This window comes from Chelmon rostratus, chromosome 8 (genome assembly GCF_017976325.1).
Source record: "Chelmon rostratus isolate fCheRos1 chromosome 8, fCheRos1.pri, whole genome shotgun sequence".
Classification (NCBI taxonomy): Eukaryota; Metazoa; Chordata; class Actinopteri; order Chaetodontiformes; family Chaetodontidae; genus Chelmon; species Chelmon rostratus.
Window position 1 is genome coordinate 16,024,508 of NC_055665.1, and position 26,105 is coordinate 16,050,612.

General features: G+C 42.9%; 1 protein-coding gene across 2 annotated transcripts in view; it reads left to right on the plus strand.

Annotated features, from left to right (window-relative positions):
* Positions 1 to 26,105, plus strand: part of ptprub (protein tyrosine phosphatase receptor type Ub) — a 151,873-nt gene that overhangs the window by 105,836 nt on the left and 19,932 nt on the right. The window contains exons 9-19 of one of the 2 annotated variants that reach the window (XM_041943280.1): positions 292 to 401; positions 4,085 to 4,286; positions 5,834 to 5,936; positions 6,025 to 6,298; positions 11,872 to 11,908; positions 15,311 to 15,449; positions 16,414 to 16,437; positions 16,717 to 16,871; positions 17,532 to 17,719; positions 23,666 to 23,738; positions 23,840 to 23,916. In XM_041943280.1, coding sequence (XP_041799214.1) covers positions 292 to 401; positions 4,085 to 4,286; positions 5,834 to 5,936; positions 6,025 to 6,298; positions 11,872 to 11,908; positions 15,311 to 15,449; positions 16,414 to 16,437; positions 16,717 to 16,871; positions 17,532 to 17,719; positions 23,666 to 23,738; positions 23,840 to 23,916 — 1,382 coding nt within the window. The remainder of the gene's footprint in view (positions 1 to 291; positions 402 to 4,084; positions 4,287 to 5,833; positions 5,937 to 6,024; positions 6,299 to 11,871; positions 11,909 to 15,310; positions 15,450 to 16,413; positions 16,438 to 16,716; positions 16,872 to 17,531; positions 17,720 to 23,665; positions 23,739 to 23,839; positions 23,917 to 26,105) is intronic. The other variant, XM_041943281.1, reaches the window with a different exon arrangement.

Sequence of the window (26,105 nt, forward strand, 5' to 3'; positions counted from 1 at the left end):
CTTAGCAGCAACGCTCTGACATATTCATCAATACACTTCAACTTTGACTGAAGATTCATATGAAATTATAATATCGTTCTTATATTTTTTCTCTGGACTGTGTTGTGGTTACATAATTGATGAAGTTCATAGATGAACTGTGTCCTTATCTGATGCTGTCTGGCTGTCTCGTGTGGTGCAGACTTCTGAGCCACTGTGACATTCATTTCTGTGATATTGACAGGAGAGGCTCACTGTATGATTAGTGCTTCAATTTCCCCGACAAATGTTTGTTCTGACAATTTCTTACAGTTCCCGGAGGCATAGCACCAGAGTCACTCACCTTCACCCCGCTGGATGACATGATCTTCCTGAAGTGGGAGGAGCCCGTTGAGCCCAATGGCCTTATTACACAATATGAGGTGAGCCCAGCTAGCACTGTTAGCGTAATTGTTAGCTTAGCTTGCACACTTTTACTTTTACATTTGTGCTTTAAACAGCAGATTTCGCTTATGTTGTAAAAGAGAAGGCTTTTAGGATGAGCACTAACCGCTAGCCCTGTCTTGAATAAGGATTTTGGCTGGAGTTACTGGAGTGTGAATTTCCACATATCCATTAGTACAGCTGTTAGCCTAAACTCTAGCATCCAGGAGCACCCAGGACTGGCCTTGGAAGTGTGCTGTCATGACCTTCTTCTTTTTAAGCGAGCTAATGCTACCATTTCCCTTTAGTTCCCATGCTTGGGAGAAATGCTGGGTTAAGGTACTGTTGTTGATAGTAGGCTAGCCAGACATGCACTAGCACTAGCTTTCCAGCTTAGGTTAGAGCAGATAAACACACCTTTTACACACCGTTTTAGACTTTTGTGTTTTGTGTTTGAAAAGGCTGTAAAGACACAGATGCAGACTTGCCCATGCACACTGCTTCAAATGTGCAGAAATTCAGAACGTGAGAGGCCTGACGTGCCTCTATTTCTATTTTTCAGTCCATTAAGTGGACAGAAAAGTTGAAATTAAAACATCTGCACTTCCATGACAACTGGGCAAACGCCATCTGCTGAGGAAGATGTGTGCTATGACAGGTAGCTCGAGAACAGCTACTAAACGGTTCTTGTGGTCAGTACTTTAGGTTTTCAGCAGCTGTAGGAACAGTGCGCTGATTTTATCACTTTGTGTCACTAATTTTAATACTCTGCAGCACATACTGTATGAATTCATGACATCCAGTAACACTTATGATATTCATGGCTGCACAAAAGGTGATATCTAAACAACAATGCAAAAATCTTAGCTTTTTCTTCAAACTGAAATTTGCCTACTCCTTTGGTGTTTTTATGCTGAGTGCAAAAATACTTTCCTCTCTATTTGGTAAGCTGTCTTCTTCAAAAGCCTCTGCAATTGGCACAGTACAGATATGTGCTTAATCACCAAACTACTCTGCTCCAAATTATTTTCTTCTTCACCCAGCCCTTTAGTACATGGGTTGCTGTGCCTGTCAGAACAAAAATAGCAGTGGATTCGCTCTCCTGACCTTGTGCACATAGCCTAGCACATAACGCTGGTCTTGTGCCATAGAGCTCTGCGTCATGAATGGATAAGTCACATGCATCTGTAGTGCTGTATGCCTCCCATCCAGCAGGATAATGATTTTGGACTTACTGTATACCCTAAATCTGTGTTAAGCCATCAGTAGGGCTGCCTACCTATCCTCTAGCCTTCGTTCCTTGGCCTCTCTTACAGTGTCGCCTCAAGGATATTATAAAATAGGATTTGTGGGTTTGACATATAAAGTGGAGGCTGCACAGGATTTTTTACACTGTAGTGTGTTGATCTCCCTTGGTCGGCAGAGAAAGCTGTACACAGAGCTGAAGAAATCCTCTTCATTTTTCTGAGATTAAACCATTGACAACTCTGCCTGAGCCCATCGACCACCATCCTGTCCTGCAAGCCCTCCTCGTTGATCTGTGCACCATTAGCGATCTTTAATGTCTGTCTTTGTAGAGGAAACACAGAGGTCTGTCCATGTTTAGTCACTGGATGGCTCATAATTATATCTTCATCACAGTAAGAAACAAGAGTCTATTGAGGGGGGATGCCATCCCCCTTGTTAGCAAAATCACCAAAATGCATCCCCCTTGTTAACCTCCCATCCCCCCTTTCCATCCCCTGGTAGCAGAGAGTGCAGAGGCAGAGGGGTTGTCTATTTGAATATGTTTGTGTAGTCTGCCTGACTGACTGATCCTTTATCTGAATGAGGTTTGTGCAAGTTATAATCTCAGCCCCGACCACAGAATACTCAAAAAAATTAGGTCACGTGTCTTTGCCAAAGTCCATATGAATTCTCCTGCACATCTTTCCTTGACCTCGTGATGTTTTCCATCGAGGTCAAGGAACCATGTGCAGGAGAATTCATAAGCACTTAGGAAAAGACAAACGCTGTGCTCAGAGAATCGAACTGCATTTTCACTTGGCAACGTCATTATGTAACAGCAGATATTGTTAATGTTGGGCTGTCTGTGCATTCCATGTAGGGTATGGACAGAGAGAGAGAGAGAGAGAGAGAGAGAGAGAGAGTGAGTGCGAGCTTACATGGACATGGGAGAGAGAGGGAGCGTGAGAATATGGACAGACATGTTGACATGATCTAAAAACTTCCTCAACAGTACTGTGGTTTATCAGTGTAGCTTATGAAGTGCATTGCAGGCTGAAGTCTCTGTTAACAGTGACAAACAGATCAATAGATCCAACTTTGCCCGTCTCCTCTATGAAACATCTGTATCCTCACTGCCCTGCATTATTTATTATAAACTATGATGAACCGGTCATGGATCAAATCTCTCACCCACATCCAGGCTGCAAGGGATTGTGGGCCTGCATTATCTCCTTTAGTAAAGGATGGTCCTGTGTATCCTGTGCTTAAGGAGATAAGAAAGGAAGCAATGAAGCACCTTTCCTCAGCATTTAGAAAATTCAAACAAGTCTTATCATGGCTGCCACTTAGATACTTCCGGGTCAAAGCACTCCGTTAGGAACTTTCCCACGCAAACACAGCCCATGGCTCTGAAATCTCAGTAGCCTAACTGTGCTGTGTATTGATAAATCTATGGCGCTGTCCCTGGTGCTGAAGTAACAATTTGTAATAACACCTTCTTCTCTGAGTCCTTTCTGTCACTTTCGTCTTGGATCTACAATAATACTTAAGTCTATACTGTACTGATGATATACTTACTTGCCCTCTGTTAAAAATTAGTAAATCACTGACTGCTAAGGACACATGTGCAGGAATTAAGCTGTTATGATGACCAGCAAAGCCCTTGAGTGGCATCTTCAGTGTGTGTGGCATGCACGCATATGAGCATATACAGTACGTAGTGAGCGTGTGTTCAGTCCTTCAGTGGAGTGGATCCCTTCCACCTACGATGTGCATCCTACTATGCTCACCCTTGTCTGATTGCAGTAAGGTCATCTCATTTCGCTCTCCACTATTTCAAAGAGTGTAAGTGGAAATTATCGTGAGAGCACCATGCAGGCGAAGCAAATCACCTCTTGAGGAAAAACTTTATGAAAGATTTCACTTTTAAAGGACACTTATGCACAGCAACTTTTGAGTGTTGATCAGAGTCAATTGAACTCATAAACACTTAGTGCTATTGATTTAAGCTCGTTTGTACACTTTTTACCTTGTGGTGTCCTCAGTCCATGGCCTTAGGAAAAATGCATTACTTACAGAGAAAGTCATTTACAGCTCACAATACTTGTGAAAAAAAGAAGCAAACTCCAGGCTGCTTGAATGACTGAATAGCTCCAGCGCCAATCAAGCCATTCTCATCTAAAACTATAAACCCACAAGAGCAATTAGTACATTGATCTAGAGAAGCAAATTCATCTCTGAGTTAAGTGAATCGTATCAATCAAATGTTACAATTACTCCTTATGACAGAGCCATTACTCAGCTAATGACCTCTGCTGATCAGTATGAAACTCTGAAATGAATTAGAAGTTGAAGTTTGTTAGCAGCTACAATAACATATGCATAAAATCAGTGCTAAGGTGACTCCACTTTTATGTTACCCTGAGACCATCTTGTTTTTTGTTTTTTTCAACAGATTAGTTACCAGAGCATTGAATCATCCGATCCAGGCATCAATGTCCCAGGACCTCGAAGAACTGTGTCCAAACTGAAGAACGAGACCTACCACATGTTCTCCAACCTCCATCCTGGAACGACTTACCTAATCTCCGTTCGAGCCCGCACAGCTAAGGGCTTTGGCCAGACCGCCCTCACTGAAATCACCACTAACATCTCAGGTATTAGCACCACTGACTCACTGGGGATCCGTGCTTGGGAGGGAGTGTGAAAGCTACCGTGAAAAACTGTAAAATAGAAATGCAAACAGGCAACGTCTCCATGCCGAGGATGCTGCCTGTGCCATCACTGCCTATCACTGAGGCAACGTGCAGGTACAATACTAGACTTCACCCACTGTGTGCTATAATAAGGATCTGGATTTTCTGTCTTTTGACCTCAGCATCTTTCTTCTCTCACCGAGGCAAAACTACTGATCCCAGAGTGTAAGAGCTATTTTCCATTGCCTCTCCAAACCAGTGACACACTGTCATCTCGCAGTCCTCAAGACATAAATTAACTCGTAGGAAGCAGAGAAACACCACAGAGAGGACACTGCTGTGTGTTATGTATAAAGAAAGATGCAGCACATTCTTGGGACCAGAATGTCACCTCCGAGAGTCTCAGAGCTTATTACTGGTGATAGAAAACCAGCCTCAGTGTTTCTATTTCCTTTTAATGATGCATTTGTGCTTGTTAAGGGATGGGATTACACCTCTTAGGAACGCACAACGCAGCCACTCCCACCCTGTCTGGCTCGCACATTTACTCATTCCTTCTGCCCCTATCTCTTCACTGAGAGGCCAGGTTTGTTTAATTATAGATTTAGTGCACAATCACTGCTTACTGGCTGTATGTCAGGCAGAACGCTGGCACAAAGCCAGACCGCAGATGGAGTCCAAAAGTCTTTGCAGATCATCCTCAACCTCCTCCACTGGCCCACGGTGCAGAACATTCACTTACACTGAGCGTCTCTCAAATCTGCACTGACAGCTAGCAAACACTGAACACCTTCAGCAGCTACTACTGTCAGCATCTTTAAGCAATACCCACCACAGACTATCCAGCTACACACGTCTCCTCATTCGCACGCACACACACACATGCACATACATTCAGACGTATGTGCCGACGTGGCTGGTGCACGATCATCCGTCAAACAGACTCTGTCTGACAGCAGGCGTCAAACCCTCTTTTAGTCCTATAAACCACAACAGATCTTTAATGTCAACAAATGCACATTCAGTTTTCCGTAATGATGCCAGCTCCTTTCTGCTGCGGCATTGGAAAACCAGCTTTTTAATATGATAATCATTGATTCCTTGTGAATAGTTTGCTCTCCTTCCCCTCACTAATTGACAACTAATATTAAAGAGAAATGTGCTGGCACATCACCAGGGAGGAGCACGACTTTAGCCAAATCCTTTCAAATGAAAAGCCCATTCAATTTGGCCTCACTCCCATGACTTTTAATTGGACTTGTATCCAAGACAACTATACGGGGAATTCATACAGTGTGCTGAAAATGAGGACATGAGGTATTGGGTATTTTAGCACTTTATGCAGAGAAAGAGATGGATGTTAGGTTTGCCAGTTTCATGAGACATCAAGGGGCTGTGTTTAAGTGGCCTAAATGAGAACTGGGTAAGGCAATGTGTGTGATGGTGTGTGTGCATGTGCCTCAATTATTTTTGAGATGTACTGTAGGTGTTTTTTCATGTGTCCTCAGCTCCCACTTTTGATTACGGAGACATGCCGTCCCCCCTTAGTGAGACAGAGAGCACAATTACTGTCCTGCTGCGCCCCGCCCAAGGCAGAGGGGCACCTGTCAGGTGAGGAAGTCATCTCAAATGTATATATTGCATCTCATTTTGTTACCAAACATTGCTTATTAAAGGTGCACATTCACCCTGTGTCCAGTACGTACCAGGTGGTGGTTGAAGAGGAGACAGGGAAGAAAGTAAAGAGGGAGCTGGGGCTTCAGGACTGTTTCCCACTGCCCATGTCCCATGGTGAGGCTCAGGCCCGGGGCACGCCACACTACTACACAGCTGAGCTGCCACCCAGCAGCCTCCCGGAGGCCAGTCCCTTCACTGTGGGCGACAATCACACTTACAACGGCTACTGGAACAGCCCTTTGGACCCACGCAAAAGCTACCTTGTCTACTTCCAGGCTATGAGCAACTTCAGAGGGGTGAGTGATTGTAAGCTCCCACCAGCGGTGCAGCCGATCTGGCAACACTTTGCCGACTAGCTGTAGACATAAGTGTTCAGAATAATTCTGAGCCTGCAGTGAGTGGTGTTAATGAGTATCTGTATTTACTAATGCTATGGTTGACGGTGTAGGACAGTTGGCATTGTCTGGGCTCACAGCCCTTGAAAGAGTATTTGTGCAACAAAAGGGGTTGCTGGATGAAAACACGTTGAGCTGGCAGTGTACCTACTTGGAAATGATATGTGTTTATATCAAACCGCTTTGATTCTTTGCAAACAAAGCATGTCTGAAACAGAGAATTACTTGCATGCATTACTTACAGCTAGCAAAGCTGTGATTAGCTAGAATTACTCAGAGTCAACAACGTGCTTCACTACGTTTGTCTTTTACTTTTAGTGCTTTTCCTATTCTCTCCTATTCCTTTCTTTTTTGTCCTGTGACCTCATGTCCCTCATTCAGTGGTCCTTTCAGTATTGTCCTTATCTAATCATCCCTTTCTTCATGCACCTAATCATCTGATAATCTTTGAAAATAGCCAGTGAGTGGAGACTGAGGTAAGACACAACCAGGCTTAAAGCTTTTACATTTCTGCATTTGTTTCCACATTGAACACTCTAGTGAATCTTGATTGTAGGCATTGTGAGTTGAGAAGTCGCACCCTATATCACACTGTTGTGTTTCGCCGCGCACATGAAGCCCTCCAGTCTCCAGTCATACCCAGAGGACGCCACATTACCTTTCCAAATTCCATTACAGGAAGAGCTGCTACCTGGGTGAGGCAATTACTTAAGGATAATTGGGCACAGGTGCAGATGATCAGAGGTAGAAAGCTGCTGCTTTAATATTCACAGACTGTGGCAATGAAGCTGAGAAATGTTGCCGCAGGTAACGCAGCCTTCTGTGATCATCAGCTGAGAGTAAATACATGCAAGCTGGGTTACTGGTCTGTTTGACTATCTGAGTCCTGTCATTGGTTATTTTGTGATCACATCACTTTTTTTTTTAAGCATTGGCCGTGTGTGTATTATGAAGTCCCATGAAGAGAGCTGGATGGCTCATCCCTACCAGTAGCATCTTTTTCCAACCCAGTGGAGAAATACACGGAGGGACTGCAGTGTGAGCACTTCACACAACTAGGCTACTAAGCATGGGATTAGATAGGGGAGGCCTGGCTTTACCGGCGGATGGGATTAGGTTTTGTTTTGCCTGGCAGGGGGCCAGCACCCATGACCCACAATGAGTAAAGCCAAATCACACAGCCAGCACTGTCCCCAGTCTTTCAAACACTGCTGCCTTCGCCTACAGTAGCAGTCACTGGCTAAATCTGGGCATCAGTCCTGTGTTGGTGCTACAGGACTGAAATAATTCCTCTTGAAGGAGCAACAGTGTGCTGGGAATGCAGGAACTTGTTTTTAATGGCTACAAAAGGAGTTTTGGTAAAAAAAACAAACAAAAAAAAAAAACATAAAACTTACCCTTGCAAACATGTAATTATTCTCTTAGCTTTATTCTAGTGTCAATGTTTCAGACATCAGAACTTTGCCAATGCAAAGTGTTTTATGTGGGTGCGATGTTTCCTCCTTTATGCACAAGAAGTCTTTTTATCTTTCTTTTTTTTACTCTGAATGCCATCTGAAAAACTTGTGATTTAGCTCAATTCAATCAGTTCTGGGCATCTAACCAGCCAGCAGCAGGGCAGAGAGGAGATATCACAGCAGGGCTATGACAACATGAACTGACAATGAGGGCATGTGGCAGAAAAAGTGCTAATTACATAAAACAAGACAAAATTAAAGAACAATTTTAGCAACCATTTCAGAGCTAACAGAACAAAAATAATACGTTGTGACACTGATGCCTTCTTTGCCTGTTCATGATATTATTAATAGTACAGCGTCATTATTTTTCACTTCACTCAAACCTTTTGACAGCAGTTGCATCTAAGTATGAGTGAGTGTCCATTAAAACCACAACACAGATGTCAAGGTTTGGCTCGTGCAGGTTGTATGGACTACAATTGCTAAATGCGTTTTGTGCTATTTTGTATTTTCCTTTGTATTTCGCCTTACTGCTTATCCTCCATGCGCAATTATGCATTTCAGGGCTTTTACATTCTAGCAGTGAGCTCACTGTCACAAAAATGTAGGCCAAAAAACAGAATTTTTGCATTCTAAATTAGATTTTGTACAGGATCATAAATGCATTCAGCATATGCATGTACTGTGGGATATATTTATAGTAGATTTTGGATAGTGTACAGAAGAGGGAAACATAATTACCTCATGCCCACTCAATGTCGGAGAAAAAAAAACTGTACCTGCTCTTGAACTAAAAGGGTAGCTGGCACTGAAAGCACTTCTCGCCTAAGAATGAAACACCAGAAAACAGTCACATATTTACTTGGATTAAATGAATGCTGATAAGGTTTTCTGCTAATGGAAGTAGCACTAAGGTAGGCATGTTTGGCAATCATTCAAGGTATTTGCACCCTGAGCATCTTTTTGAAACATAAACTAAATTGTCAGCCTGCTTCTTTTATAATTTTTTTTGACAGCGCATTAAATTGGGGTCTGTGTAGTCCGTTTAAATCTGTGTTTGCTTCAGTGTCTTTGTGGAGGGACAACGCTGCACCTCATCCTCTACAACAGTGGCAGCAATGGGAATAATTTGAACAGTGTGGGACCAATAATATTTGGCATTTACCCATGCTAATTATCTGCAGAGTAGCTGTCAAGCCTCTGTAATTGTTTTGATTGAATTCATCTAAAGAGGCACTTGAAAGACTGTGGATACAGACTGTAGCTTCGCAGGCCACAGCATAGTCATTTATAACATCCCGTCTTGCATCTCTTTCACACACACACACACACACAGACACATGCATACACACTGTACAACCCTGAGTGTGTGTTGTGGGGCCCCGTGTCGCATGCTGGCATTTGTGTTTTGTATTTATTGCTGCCAGGAAGCACCAGCCCCTCTGGCTCAACTGGCACACCACGGCCACACGTGTGATGTGTGTCCCGCAATCTAAAGCTTGCCAATTAACTCTTGTGCTGAGGCGGCACACAATCACTCAGATGTGCTTGTTACAGAATGTGCTTCAATCCATCACGACGGTCTATTTTTTTTTATCATCTACAGTAAATAGATGCAAATGCACTCTGTCTTAATTTGCCAAAGCTATAGTAATGAGTGGATGTACAGTGAGATTTCCAGCGCTGTCCCCATGAAGGAGGCTGGTTCAGATAAATCTGCTTTTTTTTTTTTTTTTGATGGAAAATATTTCCTAAAAAAATATCCCCAGTCAGCGTTTCTGGAGACACTCACACACAGAGAGGAAATGAACAAGGGATCCACTTTTAAACAATTTGATTAGTGATTATTGATCAAAACAACACCAATCAGTAGCCTTTGCATTAAATTCTATTATACTGAATATGGTACACCTTATACCTGCTAAGCATTAGCATTGTCATAGTGAACATGTTAGCATGCTGTCGTTAGCACAGAACAGTCTCACAGAGCTGTTGTTTGCTGTTTGTCTCATTGTCCTGTGATAAATCCCAACATTTTAACACTTTACAGTACAGTCAAAAAATTCTGCGTAGCCATGAGGAACGAGTGAGGGGTGAATCAGTAACAGCCTGTAGTTTCTGTTTTACTTTAATATTTCTCACCTGCTGTTTATGTATTGGCTATGATTCTGTTGCAGGCTCATGGTTGCTATCGCAGATCACAGATGTCACTGATTAGTTATGTTGCTTTTGTGTAATGAGCTATAACATGTGAGCATCAGAATTCTTATATGAAACATTTTGTGACGTTGTTTTCCAGGCGTATCTAAATTCTTGGGGTGTAAACAAGTATAATCCATCACAGATCTCGAATGCACAATTTACAACAAATAAATCTTCATTATTAAATGCAACCTGATTCCAAAAAAGCTGGAACGTTGTGTAAAATGTGAATAAAAACAGTGTAATCATTTGCAAACTGTGTTTACCAACAGTTTAATTAAGTGTTGCTGAGCTGGTGTTGTAAGCCACAAAGTAGTGAACCTCGCTCTGTCCTTGCTTGTGAGCGACTGAGCCTTTCCAGGATGCTCCTTTCATACCCAATCGTGATACTATCACCTGTTACCAATCAACCTGTTTACCTGTGGAATGATCCAAACAGGTATTTTTGGAGCGTTCCACAACTTTTTTTTTTATATATCTTAACTTTCTCAGTCTTTTGTTGCTCCTGTCCCAACTTGTTTAAAACGCATTGTGCATCCAATTCAGAATGAGCAGATATTTACAAAAATGAATGAAGCTGATGATTATATGATTAAATATACTGTATTTGTACTCCTTTCAGTTGATGTCAGAAAGGATGAGCAAGTGATCACATTCTGTTGTATGTATGACACAGCGTCCCAACTTTTTTGGAATCAGGGTTGTACTTTGTTATTCTGAAAAGGAAAATGTGCAATACATCCTTATTCAGAGCGAGTGGGAGGCTTTGAGAGGCTGATAAATGGAAGCAGGACTGAAATGGTTAAATAACATTCACAAATGGTAAACATAGGTTCTGTCATTCTGTGAATCTGAGCGGCTGCTCTGTGGAAATGAAATGACAGTCTGTCTGACAGACAACATGTTTGTCTACAGTTTGGGTCTGTTCTTTCAGATCAAACCACTGGGTTAAGAGCTTGTTAAAGTGTCTGTCAGCTTGAAATGGATTTTCAATTTTTAAAAAAGCAATTTAACTAGAGATTGAGGAAAACGCTTTTTGCTCATTTCCGAATGGGCAAATTTGCATAATTGTCCCATAATGCCTGAATTAGCATCTGTAAATCTTAATTTGATAATGCATCTCCTCCAAGAGGTGGCAGGATGGAATTGGATTACAGTCTTGGATCTCATTAGTGATGTTTGACAAAGGTCCTTTTCATAACACTGAGATGTCATCAGCTGAAATTTGAATAAAATTAATTCCTTTTCATGGTGGTGCACTGGTCTGAAACCCTCCTTTTAATTATGCTCGCTCCCTTTCAACTCTCATCTTTTCTCCTTCAGTGAGAATCTCCTTCTCAAACACTTCACCACAGCTCTCAGATTTGAGATGTTTTGTAATCTCATGTCGTCAATAAGACTCTTAACTCAGAGGTAATTTGTCTGTTTAGTCTGAATAGTTTTTCCTGTAGTTTATCTGTGTTATTCTCTCATAAAGTAAATTAGCCGTTTTGAGAGAAGAATAGTGTTTAGTAATTGGAATATTGAATCAGAGGGTAGAAACAGCAGAGATGGTAGACAGCACTGCGGTTCCAGATGTGGTCCAGAGTTGCCTCGTGTGTGTCCTCTGTGTTAGGGGAGTAAACATCCTGTTTTAACGTTCATGCAGACTGTGCTGTGGTTATCTGCTGTGGTCATATTTCCAGTGTGATGTATGTGTGTGTCTCCGCTCAGTGCCTCATGTCGTTCCTCTTTTCTTTTATCGCACCTCTTTTGTGCAAAATGCAAAGTGACACCCTCCCCTCTGATGTCTGTGTCTTCCTTCTCTTTCAGGAATCCAGAATAAACTGCATCCGCATCGCTCGCAAAGGTAATTCGGCATGAATATTCCTCCTCCCACAAACACAGTGAGCGTGAAAGAATTTTTTCTGCATTGCGTCTGAGTGCTTTGCAAAATTGTCTACTTTCACATTGTTCTGAGATGAGAAATTAAAAATTAAATGGTAACAGTATTGTTAAGTTTAGTCGATATTGCACGGTTTTTCACCTCTCTCTCAAGTACAAAGGTGGGGATATCTGGCAGATTTTCTCTGACGGTCCTGGTTGTTTAGCAGTGGGCCTCTGAGAAAAGGGCAACACGCAGGGAGGGATTAGAGGTCAGGCTTTCATCCTGTTTGTTTGGGGGCAGACGCTGGGACACACTGTATCAAAGGCAGTCTCTTTGTTCTCATCAGCAGCCCACTAGATGGCTACATCTGAGGGCTTTGACCTCAGCGCAGTCCAGAAGGGTCCTCCAGATCAAAACTTCCAGATGGAGCTACCTTGGCCTATCAGTATGAGAAAGCCATGCCCCCCACCCCCAAACCCCCCACCCCCCTTTCTGCACCTCATCTTTTGGATTCAAAGGGACATGAAAAGGGCAGGGAAATTGACTCTAAGTCCTGATGGCAGGAGAGCCCCTCTGCTATAGTACACTGTCAGATCATGGTGAATAAAAGTCATGTATTTATAGTTATCATAGCACCGCAACAGTAAGCAGAGCCTTGCAAGTAAATTGTCTTGGCGGGGTGTCTTTTTTTGGCGAAGACCTCTTTTTGTGAGAGAAAAAACGAAAGTGATGAGGCTCTCCTCAAGCATGCAGCCAAAAGGCGAGGCTGAGTGTCTCACTCCATCTGCCCCTCACTGACACCTGGTCGGGCATTGATTAATTATCCTTTCTCACAGCAACGGGCTTTACGCTGTGCTCGCCTCTTTTCTTTGACAGTAAGCAATCCAAGAAAGAAAGAAGTGCACAATGGAGCTCCAGCAGTCAAAATGATTTAATTTTAATAAGTAAAAAGGCAAGATAGTGATAATACAATCAAACTAGAGAGAGAACAGAAGGGAAGATAAGACGAATGAAAGAGCAGAGAAAAATACACAATGGAATGTAATGATTTGAAAAATTGCCGGTATTACATCATCCACATGCAGGATGATGTAACGGGACAAAAACCCTGGAAGGCAAATTGATAGTAAAAAAAAATTCTCGGGGTGATTTCCAATTTCAAGGTGTGACAGGTCAGAGGTTTTTTGTCGCTGTTTGTGATCTCCGTGCTCCCTCTACCATTAACATAGCCTCTGCATCATCGGGTCCTAAGCTGCTATTATCAAGCAGCCCATCACAAGCAAAGTGGAGGCAAATGATTCTGGCTTGGATAACAAAGCTGGAGATTACATTTCAACTTCCAGGTGACAGTTTAATTAAGGATCCTCTGGCAGGCTCAACACAACAATAGACTTCCATTTCTCCTCTAAGTGCCAATTTCCACCATCGGGCAGCTGGCAGGTGCATGGATTCATGTGGAAATCTATTTCATCCTTGTGTTTGGCTTAATAGAAATTTCAAGGCTAAATGTGGCAAAAACCGTCTTATCTGTCTAAAATGCCGGAAAAATGAAATTGATTTTTCACCTCTTCGTTTGCATTTTTAGCCAATGTTACCCCTGTGTTTCATGTACGTGTGATTTTAAACGAGGTCACAGCACAGAAGAAACAGCAAGTGCTGCTGTTTGAATGGAGCTCCTCGAGATGTTCAAAAAATGTTGTTTTTGGTTACAATAGCTCCCACTCAGAAAGGCATGTTTGGATGATAGTGTGTGTGTGTGTGTGTGTGTGTGTGTGTGTGTGTGTGTGTGTGTGTGTGTGTGTGTGTGTGTGTGAGAGTGAATAGAAGCCACACAAAAAAAAATCATCTTTCATTCAGTCTGACAAACCCTCTCCTACCACTCCTGCAAAGTAAAGTATACCTGTCAGATGTGGTGTCTATACTACACCCAGAAATGTCACATTTTTAGAACAACGTAGAGGGAGCAATTCAAAAAGCCATGTTCTGAGCTGTTTTAGACGGAGCAGTTCCTTTCTAACATCAAGCTAGCGACGAATTTTCTCCATTCAGATATGCCAAACTCCACCATCATTGATTAAAACATCCTGCCAAATTATGAAATCATATTGTCCCACTTTCCTCATTCTTTGGGATGAGGGCTCTAAAGCATCCATAAAAGTGCCCACGGCTGCAGATAGTTGGGCTAAAACATGGCTCCGCTTTCATTTTCCCTGCCCCAGATCTGATTCTTCCCCAGCAGGCTGCAAGATAGAGCTCTATCCCCAGGCCTGCTCTGACTTTCTGCCGCTCTGCAGATAGGTTGTGCTGTTCCAATAGGCTGAGAAGGGCTAGTTCCAGGCCTGTCAAGGCCTGGAGGACAGGCTGACACACACTTGGAAAACTAGATCAGTGGGCCCCTAGAACGAGACAAAGAAAGGCCCACTGCTCAGCACCATTTACATAAGTATGAAGCTTTATGCCAGAGAAATGAATAACCTGCTATTATGATAACGACCTTTCCAGTAGCTCACAGACACTGGGGCACCTTGAGATTATACTGTAGGGCTGCGTGGATGACTTGTGACTGGGGAAAATATTATATTTAATTCAGCGTTGAATAGAAATGCACCTCCAAGGTCTAGTGCATGTACCATCGCATACAAATGTGCAACTGCACTATCACAAGGTGTCAGTTTATTGTTGCAATGATTATCAAAGCATTGAAGAACCGGGTGCCGCAAGCCTTTTTGCACATGACTACTGGGTTTTAGAAAGTAAGTTTCGTGTCTTAGGCTGGCATATCTGCAACTGTTGTGTTGCTTCATAGACATCTGTTTATTTTCCCATCTCCATTCGTTTTATGTAAACATCAGTATAAATCTTGAACAGTTGAAATAGCTGGTTGGAAACCTTTCTGACAACTTAATTTCAATTCTGCCTGCCAGCCAATCATTTTGCTTGTCACAGCACAAGTTGTCATTATGTATCTCTGAGGACTGCAGGTTTGTTGTGTTGGACAGCATGGACGGTCGCTGTCTGCCTTGCTTAAGGCACCACTTTTTTATTCACGTGTCTCATTCATTTTTGCCAGCTATTTGAAAGCACCTCTTGAAAATACCACTGTTATGGAAATGTGGCGTTGGCATTAAGAAGACCATTATAATTCAGTGTACGTCCTCGCAGTATTCAGGATAAGCAGCGTGAGCGTCTGTATTGTCATGTGAGAAGTCTGCGTTTGTGAGGAGGAAAGTTCTGCGCGCATGAATGATGCCTTCCTCAAAGCTGTGAATTTTCAATTTTCCATTCCGTTTTCTACACTCTTCTCTTTACTCTTTCCTCATTTACTCTCTGTTCTATATTTGCATTGTGCCTGTTTAATGCGTATCTCTGTGTTTCTGCTTCTAGCGGCCTGCAAAGATCACCGCAAGGCTCTCGAGGTATCCCAGCACTCTGAGGAGATGGGTCTGATTCTCGGGGTGTGTGCCGGAGGTCTGGTAGTCCTCATCCTTCTTCTGGGTGCCGTCATCATCATCATTAAGAAAGGGTAAACGTCTGCTGATAAGTGTTAAGCACAAAACATGCCTCATTATGCACAATCACACCACATCTCCCGCATTGTTTTTCCTTTCATGTTTTGTTTTGGAACAGTTCAGTAATCAGTTTTATACTTGCTGAACTTTCATAAAGGTCAAGCTTGTTTAGGGAAGATGGTGGACCAACAGCCCGAGCTGCATTGTTTTCGTTCCCTTATGGTGCACCAGAGGGACCACAGAACTCTCATCTGCAGAGCCTATCTGAGTGTGAAGTATTTAATTAGAGGCGGATGCAATTCAATTAGCCACTTAATTACACACCCCAAGCAGAGGCCTGACCCTTAAATGAGATGGTAATTGGGAGGGAAAAGGTGTGCTTTTAGAGATTATTAGCCAATGATCCCACAGGTCTGCAGCAGATCATCTGCACCTCTCTTTCTGCATTTATTTAGCAGCAGCTCTAGGCCAGCCTCAGTTTAAGTCCCAAATAAGGCTTAACCTGCCTTACTTAAATAAGATTTATTGAAATCTGAAGAGCCCGCCATGTCAAATGGGAAGTTACTCAGGGCTCCAGCAATCATTATTAAGTGGCTGACACAGCGTCCAGGCTAATATTGAATAATGTTGATTTTGAAAGTCACATTAGCCCGGGTTCCTCTGCTAAGCCACCATGAAGTTCGCTCTTCGAGAATTGATTGCTAAATTTGCTGTGACAGTGAACCTTGTGGTCTGGTCCTTGAAGTGTAACACTGAGACGTATTCGATAGGAAGAAACATGCGTTTTTCTGCCTTGCTTTGTTTTGGTCTGTCAGCGCCTGCTTGGTATGTTCGCATGCGTCATATGGCCGAGCTCATGACAGGATGGTTCTCATTTTCACGGTGATCAATACATTCTGCCCTCAGCTGACATTGCTTTCATCTTACATCTCCTCTTTCTCTTGATTTTTTTCTCTCCTTCTCCTGCTTTCTTTCCAGAAGGGACTACTACTCTTACTATCCGTAAGTGACTCCACCGCTTTGCTTTTCCATCGTTTTGTGACCCATCATATACATGCTTGTGCTTGGCTGTCAGTCACAAATTGTAGAGCGAAAACAGTAAAGCAGCTGGTCTGTGTCTTCACCTCCTTTCTCACTATTTCTGCACTTTTTTCTTTTTTTTCTTTGCCATGTTATTCCTTACTAAACACATTTTCTTTTTCTCCCTCTCTCTTTCTCTGTCTATTACAATCTCTCTTGTATTACAATTCCCCCTCCTTCTTCTTCTTTATGCATTAATAGGAAACCAGTGAACATGAATAAGACACCTATTACCTACCGGCAGGAGAAGAGCCATATGGGCTCCATGGAGCGCAGTTTCACAGACCAGAGCACCCTACAGGAGGATGAAAGAATGGCCCTTTCCTTCATGGATGCACACACCTGCGGCACACGCAGTAAGACAAATGCACTCAGACTGACACATACAGTGCAGAGTACACAAACCTACCAGCGCACCACAACTGCACAATGCAATTCCAAACTTGACGCACATCATCCGTCACTTTGTAATCTTGTTGTTTGTCACTCATTCACACCGTAAGCGTCTGAACCAGTCTGAGAGATAGTTATCATCCTGTGTGGAAAGTATTCTTTGACTTACCCTCTGCTATTCACTGCCTGGAACCGATACACAAAGGATCTCACAAAATTGCACAAGTGAAGAAACGTATTTGAACGAAATGATTTGTGATTCTTGTCAGTGCTTCTCATCGAGATCAAAATTGTCGTTCTCACAGAGAGGAAAAGACAGATGTGTTTACTGTGGAGTTGGTACAGATCTTTGTCCGCTTCACTCGACATCCGAGACAAACCTGCTGTCACATCTACATAAGATCTATTGTGAAGACATCTCTGTCCAGACAAACCTTATCAAAGTCACATGCCTGTAACATCTACTCTACTGTATATGTCAGTATTTTGTAACACCGCTCTGTGTCATCCCAAACTAAACATGCAAAAAACTTGTTGAATGTTTTATGTCCTAACCGGTCCTGTACATCAAATTTTCAGCTAGAGTCGCGCTGAAGTTGAGAATGTGTCTGTGTCTGGTGCAGGTGACGCTCGCAGTTCAGTGAATGAGGCCAGCAGCCTGCTGGGAGGCTCCCCGAGGCACCAGTGTGGACGCAAAGGCTCCCCCTACCACACAGGCCAGCTCCACCCTGCCGTCCGAGTGGCTGACCTTCTCCAGCACATCAACCAGATGAAGACTGCCGAGGGCTACGGCTTTAAACAGGAATATGAGGTGAAAGGCCTCTGTTACACTCCTTTCTGACACTCTGACAACATGGAGCAACAAAGTAATGCTGCTGGTGCACCAGTGTCAAGTACGGTGGACGGCTATTAAAGAGAGATTTTAGAGCTGTATCATTCTAAAGAACAGTGTTATATAAAACGTCAGCATTCACACTGAGGTTGTATTCTTAAATGGCCAACCATTACTGTAATTTCAACATCTTGATAATTGGCCCATTCGTTCCTGCTGCAACATACAGTGAGTGCGAGAACTAAAGGCAGCAACACTCAAACTGCAATAATATACATAATCCAATGCCACAGTTGGAGGCTTTTTCACCCTTACCTTCTTTTTCATGCTTTAAATGGGAAAGTGGTCTTGTGACCTTCATGTTTATATAACTTATTCAACGTTTTTTTTGTTTTTGTACAAAGGTTGTCAGTGATGTTGTGGTGGTGGTGTCTCACACTTTCAGTGAGGAGGGCTTTCTATACTGTCCTGTGCAGCATCTGTGGAAACACAAGAGTCATGCAGAAACTGTTGCAGCAGATGGTCACTGTCTTCATCTAAAACAGCTTTTCATGTAAAGTTGGTGTTTATTGATAGTTATACAGTGGTTACCTTGCCTAATCCTTAAATCAATGATTAATCTGAAAGCCTGCAGTTCATCCATCCATCCAACTGTTTTATATCAGCTTAACTGGGTTAAAGTCACAGCCGAAAGCTTCTTCTTCTGAGGGTTTTGTAGGTGCTTTCCTGGCAGCTGGAAGGTATTGTCTCTCCAACATGTCCTCGTTCTATCCTGAGGTATCCTCTCAAACCAGTTTGCCAGCATGCCTGTAAAGCTGTGACCTGGGGTCTTCTTTGCCAGTTGCCAAGAGCTTCCCTCTCAGTGTGGAGGAGCAGCGGCACAACACCAGGTTCCTCCAAGTTTGTTGAGCTTCTTGCCCTATTGAGGCTAGTCACCATGTGGAAAACCTCTTGTATGCATGATCTCATTCTTTCATTTCTTTCGAGATTGTTGCCATAGGGGGAGGTTGAAGACAGAAGACAAAGCTGTGATTTGTGGCTTAGCTCCCTCTTTACCATAAGGTGCCGAGCTATGGCTACACTGATGGACCTCCATGCCTGGTTAATCTGGGCAGTCCTCACACAGTGGAGAAAGCTGGCTATTTAAAAAGGCTGCTGGTGTTGTACTTAAAGAAGTGAAAGCATTGTTTTTGATTAAGCAACAGTGCTTGGTGCCCCAGGGAGGAAGAAAGGTCAGTACCCAGGCTTTCCTCAACAGGAGCGGTTGACCTTAATTGGCAACATTGTGAGGAGGCGGAAGGACTATTTTGAGGAACTTCTAAACCTTTTTGACAAACCCTCTTTGCTGCAGGCTGTGCTCAGACATTCTGGGAGTGTTTCAGTTTATATGCTCAGTAGAGGAAGATACTTTAGTGAGAGGTGTCTATGGTGGAAGAAACCGACGTCAGGCGCTGCAAGAAAAATGACAGATTCTGTCCCGCTGACCACCGAAATGTGGATCACCTTTAAACCTGTCATAAATAATTGACATAAAACTGACAAGTGCTAATCATTTTTAGAAAAAATGACTTCCAGATTATTTTGAACAAGTTTATTATTCCCAAAGAAAACTGATTTGCTGTATATGCACAGAATGGAAAAGCGCAGACACAATAAAAACAAGTCACAGACATAGTCCAGACATGGCAGACCGTCAATGCTGGTGACAGCCCGCAGAGCGAGTGTGGGATGCTGCAAGCCTATACACTCAAACTCATGGCTGTGAATTGAGATTCTTCAATGTGGGCATTGGATTCTGACAAGGATATGTCTTCTTATCTCACCAGTTTGTGATATGATTGGACACATGTAAAGACACAACCAGGGGGTTTGGAGTTAGTATCTCCAATTTTGAGGCCACTGTGACTTGTCCTGTCCGATAAGACTGGGGTGAAGTGCCTGAAAATTGAATAATTTGGGTGTTTTTGTTGGCTCTTAGTGAGTTATAAGAAGGATTGTGTGCAATTACTACATGTTGTGTATAACTTCCAGCTTAGAGAGGCCATGTTAGCTCGAATGGGTCTCATGAGAGTGGTGTGGGAGGCCATCAATCCTCCTCTGACATCAGCCATGCACCCTCCACACCACCCACTGAAATTAATTAGTGGGGTTTAAAAGGCATCTGGATCACACTGTTGCTGCGCATATGAATAAATCATCCTGATTTGGGCCCACAGAAGACCTCTGTCATGGCGGCAGGCCTGATGAGGTTAAATGTCGGTAGAGGTGCTCAAGCTAGTCCCCTATCCACTGCTAAGAGATTGTAGGGTAGCAAAGAAAGGAAAGAGGAGTTTGGAAGGACTGAGTTTGAAGGGAAGAGAGATGACAGGTTACAGAGGGAGAAATCTGAGAAAAGAGAGCTCTTGGCTCTGATGCCCTATAACCTCCAAATAACCTCCTGCCAGTTGCAATGTTAGTATTTACCTTGCTCCACAATATATGGTGCAACGTAAATGCTCTATAATTCACGAAGGTAACCATCAGACCGTGATGCTTAGGATTCTCTTAACCTTGGGGACCGCTTGATGTTGTTTAGGGAGGCATCCCAGATGTGTTCAGGAGTTTGGATCCTCACACAGCAGAGGTCTGATGATGATCCATAATGATCCTGCTGATCTTCAGATCTGAAATGTTGGCAGATTGCTGCTTGGTTAATTTGTTTTTGCACCAATGCATCGCAGGGTTTAAGTCCTGATTTGAACTGTATGTACAGACATGTTTGTTTCCACAACATTGCTTATCCCCGTCCTGCTGTTGCAGCGGCTGGTATCTCTGGTCGTATGTTTCAGGTCACATAGAGGAAGGACCCAGATCACTGAATAGCTCTCCGCAGTGGAATGATTTTATCTGAGAGTTGAGATCACACCCTGTGGAGAAGTCCATCCTGGTCACCCTCGGCCTATGGCATTAATGAAAACGAGAAAACATCTTTTGTCTCTGGTTCATGGTTTTCCCCTCTGGAACTCTGCTTGTAGACTCATTAAACTGTCCCTCACGGGCAAAACACACTCCACTCAAAAGATCAATACACCTCTTTGTTATTTTTTTTCTCTCTGTGCTAGAGTATGTGTTTTGATGGAGTGTCTCTCTCCATTATGAAGGAAAATGATGAGGAGTATCATATTACACTCCCCTGGCAGGTATAGGTTTTTATTTCCCTGAAGAATACGTGTGTTCTGTGAAAACACTGATCAAGAATTTACAGTGAGTTGTAAAGGGGCTTGTATGTGTGGCAGATGCTGTCACTACAGTCATATTTCCACTGCAGAAACCTACGAGTAAACAACAGCAGAGCTTTACTGGAGGACTCAAAACTTTCATTGTGCTGCTTTGCACCTTGAGGCTGAGGTTAGCACAGATGATGGACTCCTTGATTTAAAGTTTAGTTGCAGGCTGCTGAATTAACAAACTTGAAAAAAGCACCAGCTACCTTTTTGGTAGCATGAATCAGGCTTTTTATGTATTATATTATATGACTAGAATATTGTTTTCAATTTAATTTTATTTCAAGTTTCACATCCAAGGCATCTCTGATTGGACTTTGACTGTGAAGGTGGTGGTGTCACTGTTTTCTGCATTTTAGAGATTACACAGCAACACAAGGTCTCATCACAGTTACTTGGTGATCCTGAAGGGGATATTGCGTAGGACACCACCATTGCCTTGTTATTTAGGGGAAACAAATAGCACACATAGTGAAATCTAGTTGGATGTTGAAAGCACATGAAGATGTTGAAATTAAAAAAGTGTAATAACGTTAATAGTTCAGGACTGTAGTTGACTGTGTCATTATTACCTTCATCTCATTTAGCTCATTTTATATGATCCTCTTGACCAACCCACCCCACTGATCCCTGTCAGTGAGGATCCCTTATCAATCTTCCACGGGTCTGCGTTGTTTCCCTTCCCTCCCCTTCAGTATACGGCCATTCTCTCGCAGTTTTTCTTCCTGCGTTTTTCCTCTGTCTGCTTGCCTCTCCTCTCTAGAGGCCTGAGAGCTCATAGGTCTAGTGTCAAAAATATAAAGGATGCAGGGCGAACAAGAAGGAAGAGGTGGACAGGGAGAAAAGCTATGAAGAGAGGTAGAAGAAGGTAAAGAGAAAGAGAGATTCAGAGAGAGAGTCAGACCCAGAGAGAGTGCATGGAAAGGGGAGGAAAAATTGAGAAGGAGGGTGTAATCCTAGGCAGGATTTGGCTGGTTCTTGGCTGTCTGTGGGGAGAACTGCGTTGTAATCCCCTGCTCAGCGTGGAGACTTGGGCAGAGTTTCACCAAATTCCCCTAGTGGCTGAAAACCACAGGGGGTAGACTGGTGTGGATGTGTGTGAGTGTGTTTTTGTCCACGGATCGGAAGGAGCTGTTTGCAGGCTTAATTTGGCCCTGCAGTGGACGCCTAAAAGTAGCTTATGACGACGTGTGAGAGTAAGCGCTCTCCAGTGCATCCATGCAGGCAGGTGGATCATATGGAGCGAGGAGAAGCTTTGCTGAGTGTGATGTGTTATAATACGGCTGAGCAACCATCCACCAGGAAGGTGGTAGACAGCTCCACTGCCTTCACTCTAATTGCCAGGCACCTCACCATACAGTAGTTAGTGTGCTATAGTATGTAACAACATTATTTCGTCTCATTTTGAAGCAATTTATATCTCAAATCAGAGGCAAGCGTGTGGGTTTTTCTTTTTTGTTCTCACACAACTCATACACAGCTTTGATAGCAGTTTAACGACTAGAAATTCTTGTAAATTTAAACGGTTAGTCCCTGATTTTACACAAAATAGACAAAGGCAAGCATCTCATTTTTAGCAAGTGACCTTTAAGGCGTTGACAGATTTGATCAACTATGGGTAGCTGGCTAATTAAGCTAACATCAGCCCCAGGAGTTGGTTAAAAAAACAGTCTCAAGCTGACTTTTTAATGTTTCCAGTGGACTCCTTTTGAAGTGAAAACCCTGTGAGAGGAGTCTTAGATATGCTGATGGATGTATTGTGCTAAGAGACTGAGGCTAAAGCTGCATGTCCCAGACAAAAAGTTAGCATCCCGACCACTTGAAGATGAAGAAGACAAAGAAACAACATTGTTCTTGTATTGCTGTAGCCTGCGAGGTCATCCTACTATTGTAAGTACAATAAGGGTATTCACATAATGTGAATATTCAAAGAGTGTTTTCACTTTTAACGGTACAAGAGGAAAGTCGTTCAAGATGGCCAGGTGAGTTCGGCATACGCTGAAATCCCATAGACACCGAGCTATTAGCCTTGACGCAGTGTTTAATGCATTTCTCACGTTTTGCTCTTGTGTTTTTGGTTTTGGAAAGGACCACCAAACTCTTTGTTAACTAATTCTAACTAATAATGACTTCAGCTCCATGTATAACACTTCAGCATGTGGAGAACTCCACAGTTCTCCACATGCCAAGGTACGATTGCTGAGCTACGATTAAATAATCACTGTTTGGTCAATTTGTGAGTTATGTAACAGCCATTACCTCCATGAGCCCCTGCTATGATTACATTTAATTCGCAGATTATGTCGATGGATTTACATATCTCTTGATACTCACTGATGGCGTGCACAGAATTTTAACCCAGCAGGAATGTAGCCACTGGGTCAAAATCTTGGCTGTATGGCACAAGAGTAGGTGCAACTGGTGGACTCACCAGGGCTCTGGGATCAGGCATAGACTGTATGATGGCTCTTAATTTCCTTAGCTGTGATGAGAGATGTGCTGATAGGCTTTTATCGTGGAACAATGAAACACACACATAAACATGTAAAACAAAAGCAATGATGTGTTAAAGCTTTGATTAGTGTTTATCTGAGATAGCTGAATTTTTAATATAGAGAGGCCCTGTCACTCAAATCCGCAACAATTGTCTCTATCTGTGCAGAGTTTCTTTGATGGCTGGGATTGCACAAAGAAGAAGGACAAGACCAAAGGGAGGCATGACACCTTGTTGGGATGTAAGTCATCAAAACTCATTTTGTCTTGTGTAAAAATGAAAATGTTTTGGAAAGTGATGTGTTGCAACATCCCTCTGCTCTTTTGTTCCTTTCTGTCTCAGATGACCGCCACAGAGTCAAGCTCCACCCTCTTCTGGGAGACCCCAACTCAGACTACATTAACGCTAACTACATTGATGTAAGTCTAATCCTGTTTTTCTGCCTTTGCTCAACACGGGACACAAATAACTCTATCTCACACCCTGCAAAGCCACAGTCCATCTCTCTCATGCCTGTAAGCTCACCAGTCTGCTGGCCCACTTTCACCTGGAGGCTTTCATCCAATCAAACACTCTTCCTATTGGTGTTTTGCCAGATGCCACGGTTGTCAATTGCTGCACCGAATCCCTGACCCAGACTTACTCTGCTATCACTTTTATTAAAACAGAGTGGAATAAATGCATTTAATGCCTTGCAGAGGAGATGAATCTTTCTGTAAGATGCCACAAATCCCCCAAAATTAAATAGACGTGATTGATGTTATCCAATCTCTGGATGGGCTGGGAGGAGATGATCCTTTCCACTGTTCACCTGGACTGTCTGCCGCACATGCAGCGCCACAACAGCATTCTCACTGATCATATGAAATACATGTATATGTTGCTAACGTGTCTCACACAGTCTCATTCATACGTGTTCCCATTCATAAAAACTAGAGGAGGCTGTATGTTTATTCAGAGAGCAGAAGTGGCAGCAGTGAACTTATTAATGAAAGAAATCAACACAGATTTTGAAAAAAGAAAATACAATTCTACTACCAGATATACTGCAGATAGAACGTTGTATTTTGGTTCCCCCATGAATTTTCTGTCACGGTTCTCAGTTGTTGCTATTCATTTGAGTTATGTCAAGGGAAGTGTGGCAATCTGATCGGATTTCTTTATCTCACAAGATTTATTTTGCACGTCTCTCATTGCGACTACTATAAAGTAAATATGGGACTCTGTGAGAAGTTGAGGGAGGCTGATGTACTCCTACTCCTGTTTGAGGCTGATAAGAGGTTGAAAGATCCTGTCTCTGTCTAAATCTTTGTAAGGAATATATCTGAGTAATAACTGATCTTTTTTTCAGATAGAGGTAATTGCTGGGTGTATAAGTGGACTTGTTTTTGGATGAATTCCTCCTTTTGCCCAAACTGTGTCATCAAAATGGTTAACACTGCAGGGCCGTTTTTCCTCTCTTTTATTTCTCTGTAGAGAATGAGCAGCGGTGAGATGCTTTTAGAGAGTTCATTACAATGTGAGGGCATTAAAAACGTGGCCTGCTGTTAGGACTGTAGTTACTGTGAGGGTCTCCATTAGCATTTAGGGCACCGGGGTGCAGGCATTAGAGGGAAAACACCACTCAGCAGCCACTACAGTGTCAGAGTCCGTGATGTTACTTCCTGACGAGGCTGACCCAGACAGCTGAGTAGTAACTTCCTCGCCACAGCGTAGCATATTTTGGCCAGCCTGTGATTACTTCACCACAGGTTAAATGCAGAAGTTTTTCCTCCCTCTGAAACATTACTGCACTTTCAAAACAGAGGTGAGAAAGTGCAAGCTCTGTGTCCTCTTCCTCTGGCACTTGTTGCCAGAGTCTTTCCTTGACTGTGGTGTGTGCTGCTTCAGGAGGTCCAGAGCTTCACACGTGTTTGACAGCTTTTTGCACCTGTTGCAAACGTACAGTCCATTTCAAGTGCTTCTCAAGAGTAACACAGTAAACACACGCATCCATGGACACAGACACACACACACTCACTCCTTTTTTAAAATATGTTTGTCAAAGACACATTTGGTAGCCTGGTCACAAAGTGCTTCCAACGCTGTTGCAATGTAACGTGCGATGAAATGCAACGACTACAGCCACATTTTAAAAACAGTGAGCCAGCCTTGTTTCCCAATTAGCAACATAATGTATGTGTGAGACACAGCAGGATTCGTCTTTTTTTCTGCAACAGTAACCTATAGATTAGAGTACATGAAAAAATGACGGCCTTGGGTCATAATTTCCCATGAGAAATTAATGATCTAACACGTAAAGCCGAGTCCTGCTGTACACACACACACACGAACACACACACACGCACTCTTCTTCCGACCTGTCTGCAACCATAACTCCTACTTACCAAAAGCTTCTCTCATTAACTAGCCTATATGTCTTCTTTTTCTACTCCCCTCCCCACTTCCTCGACCTTGCTTGGACTCTGTAGATTCGGATTAACAGGGAAGTAAGTACTTCACTGCTCGTTCTTCTGCCTGCCATCGCTCTGTTTTTGCTCTTTTCCCCCTCTTCTCTCCCCACTTCCCTCTTCTCTTTTCACTCTCCTCTATCCACAAATGCTCAAAG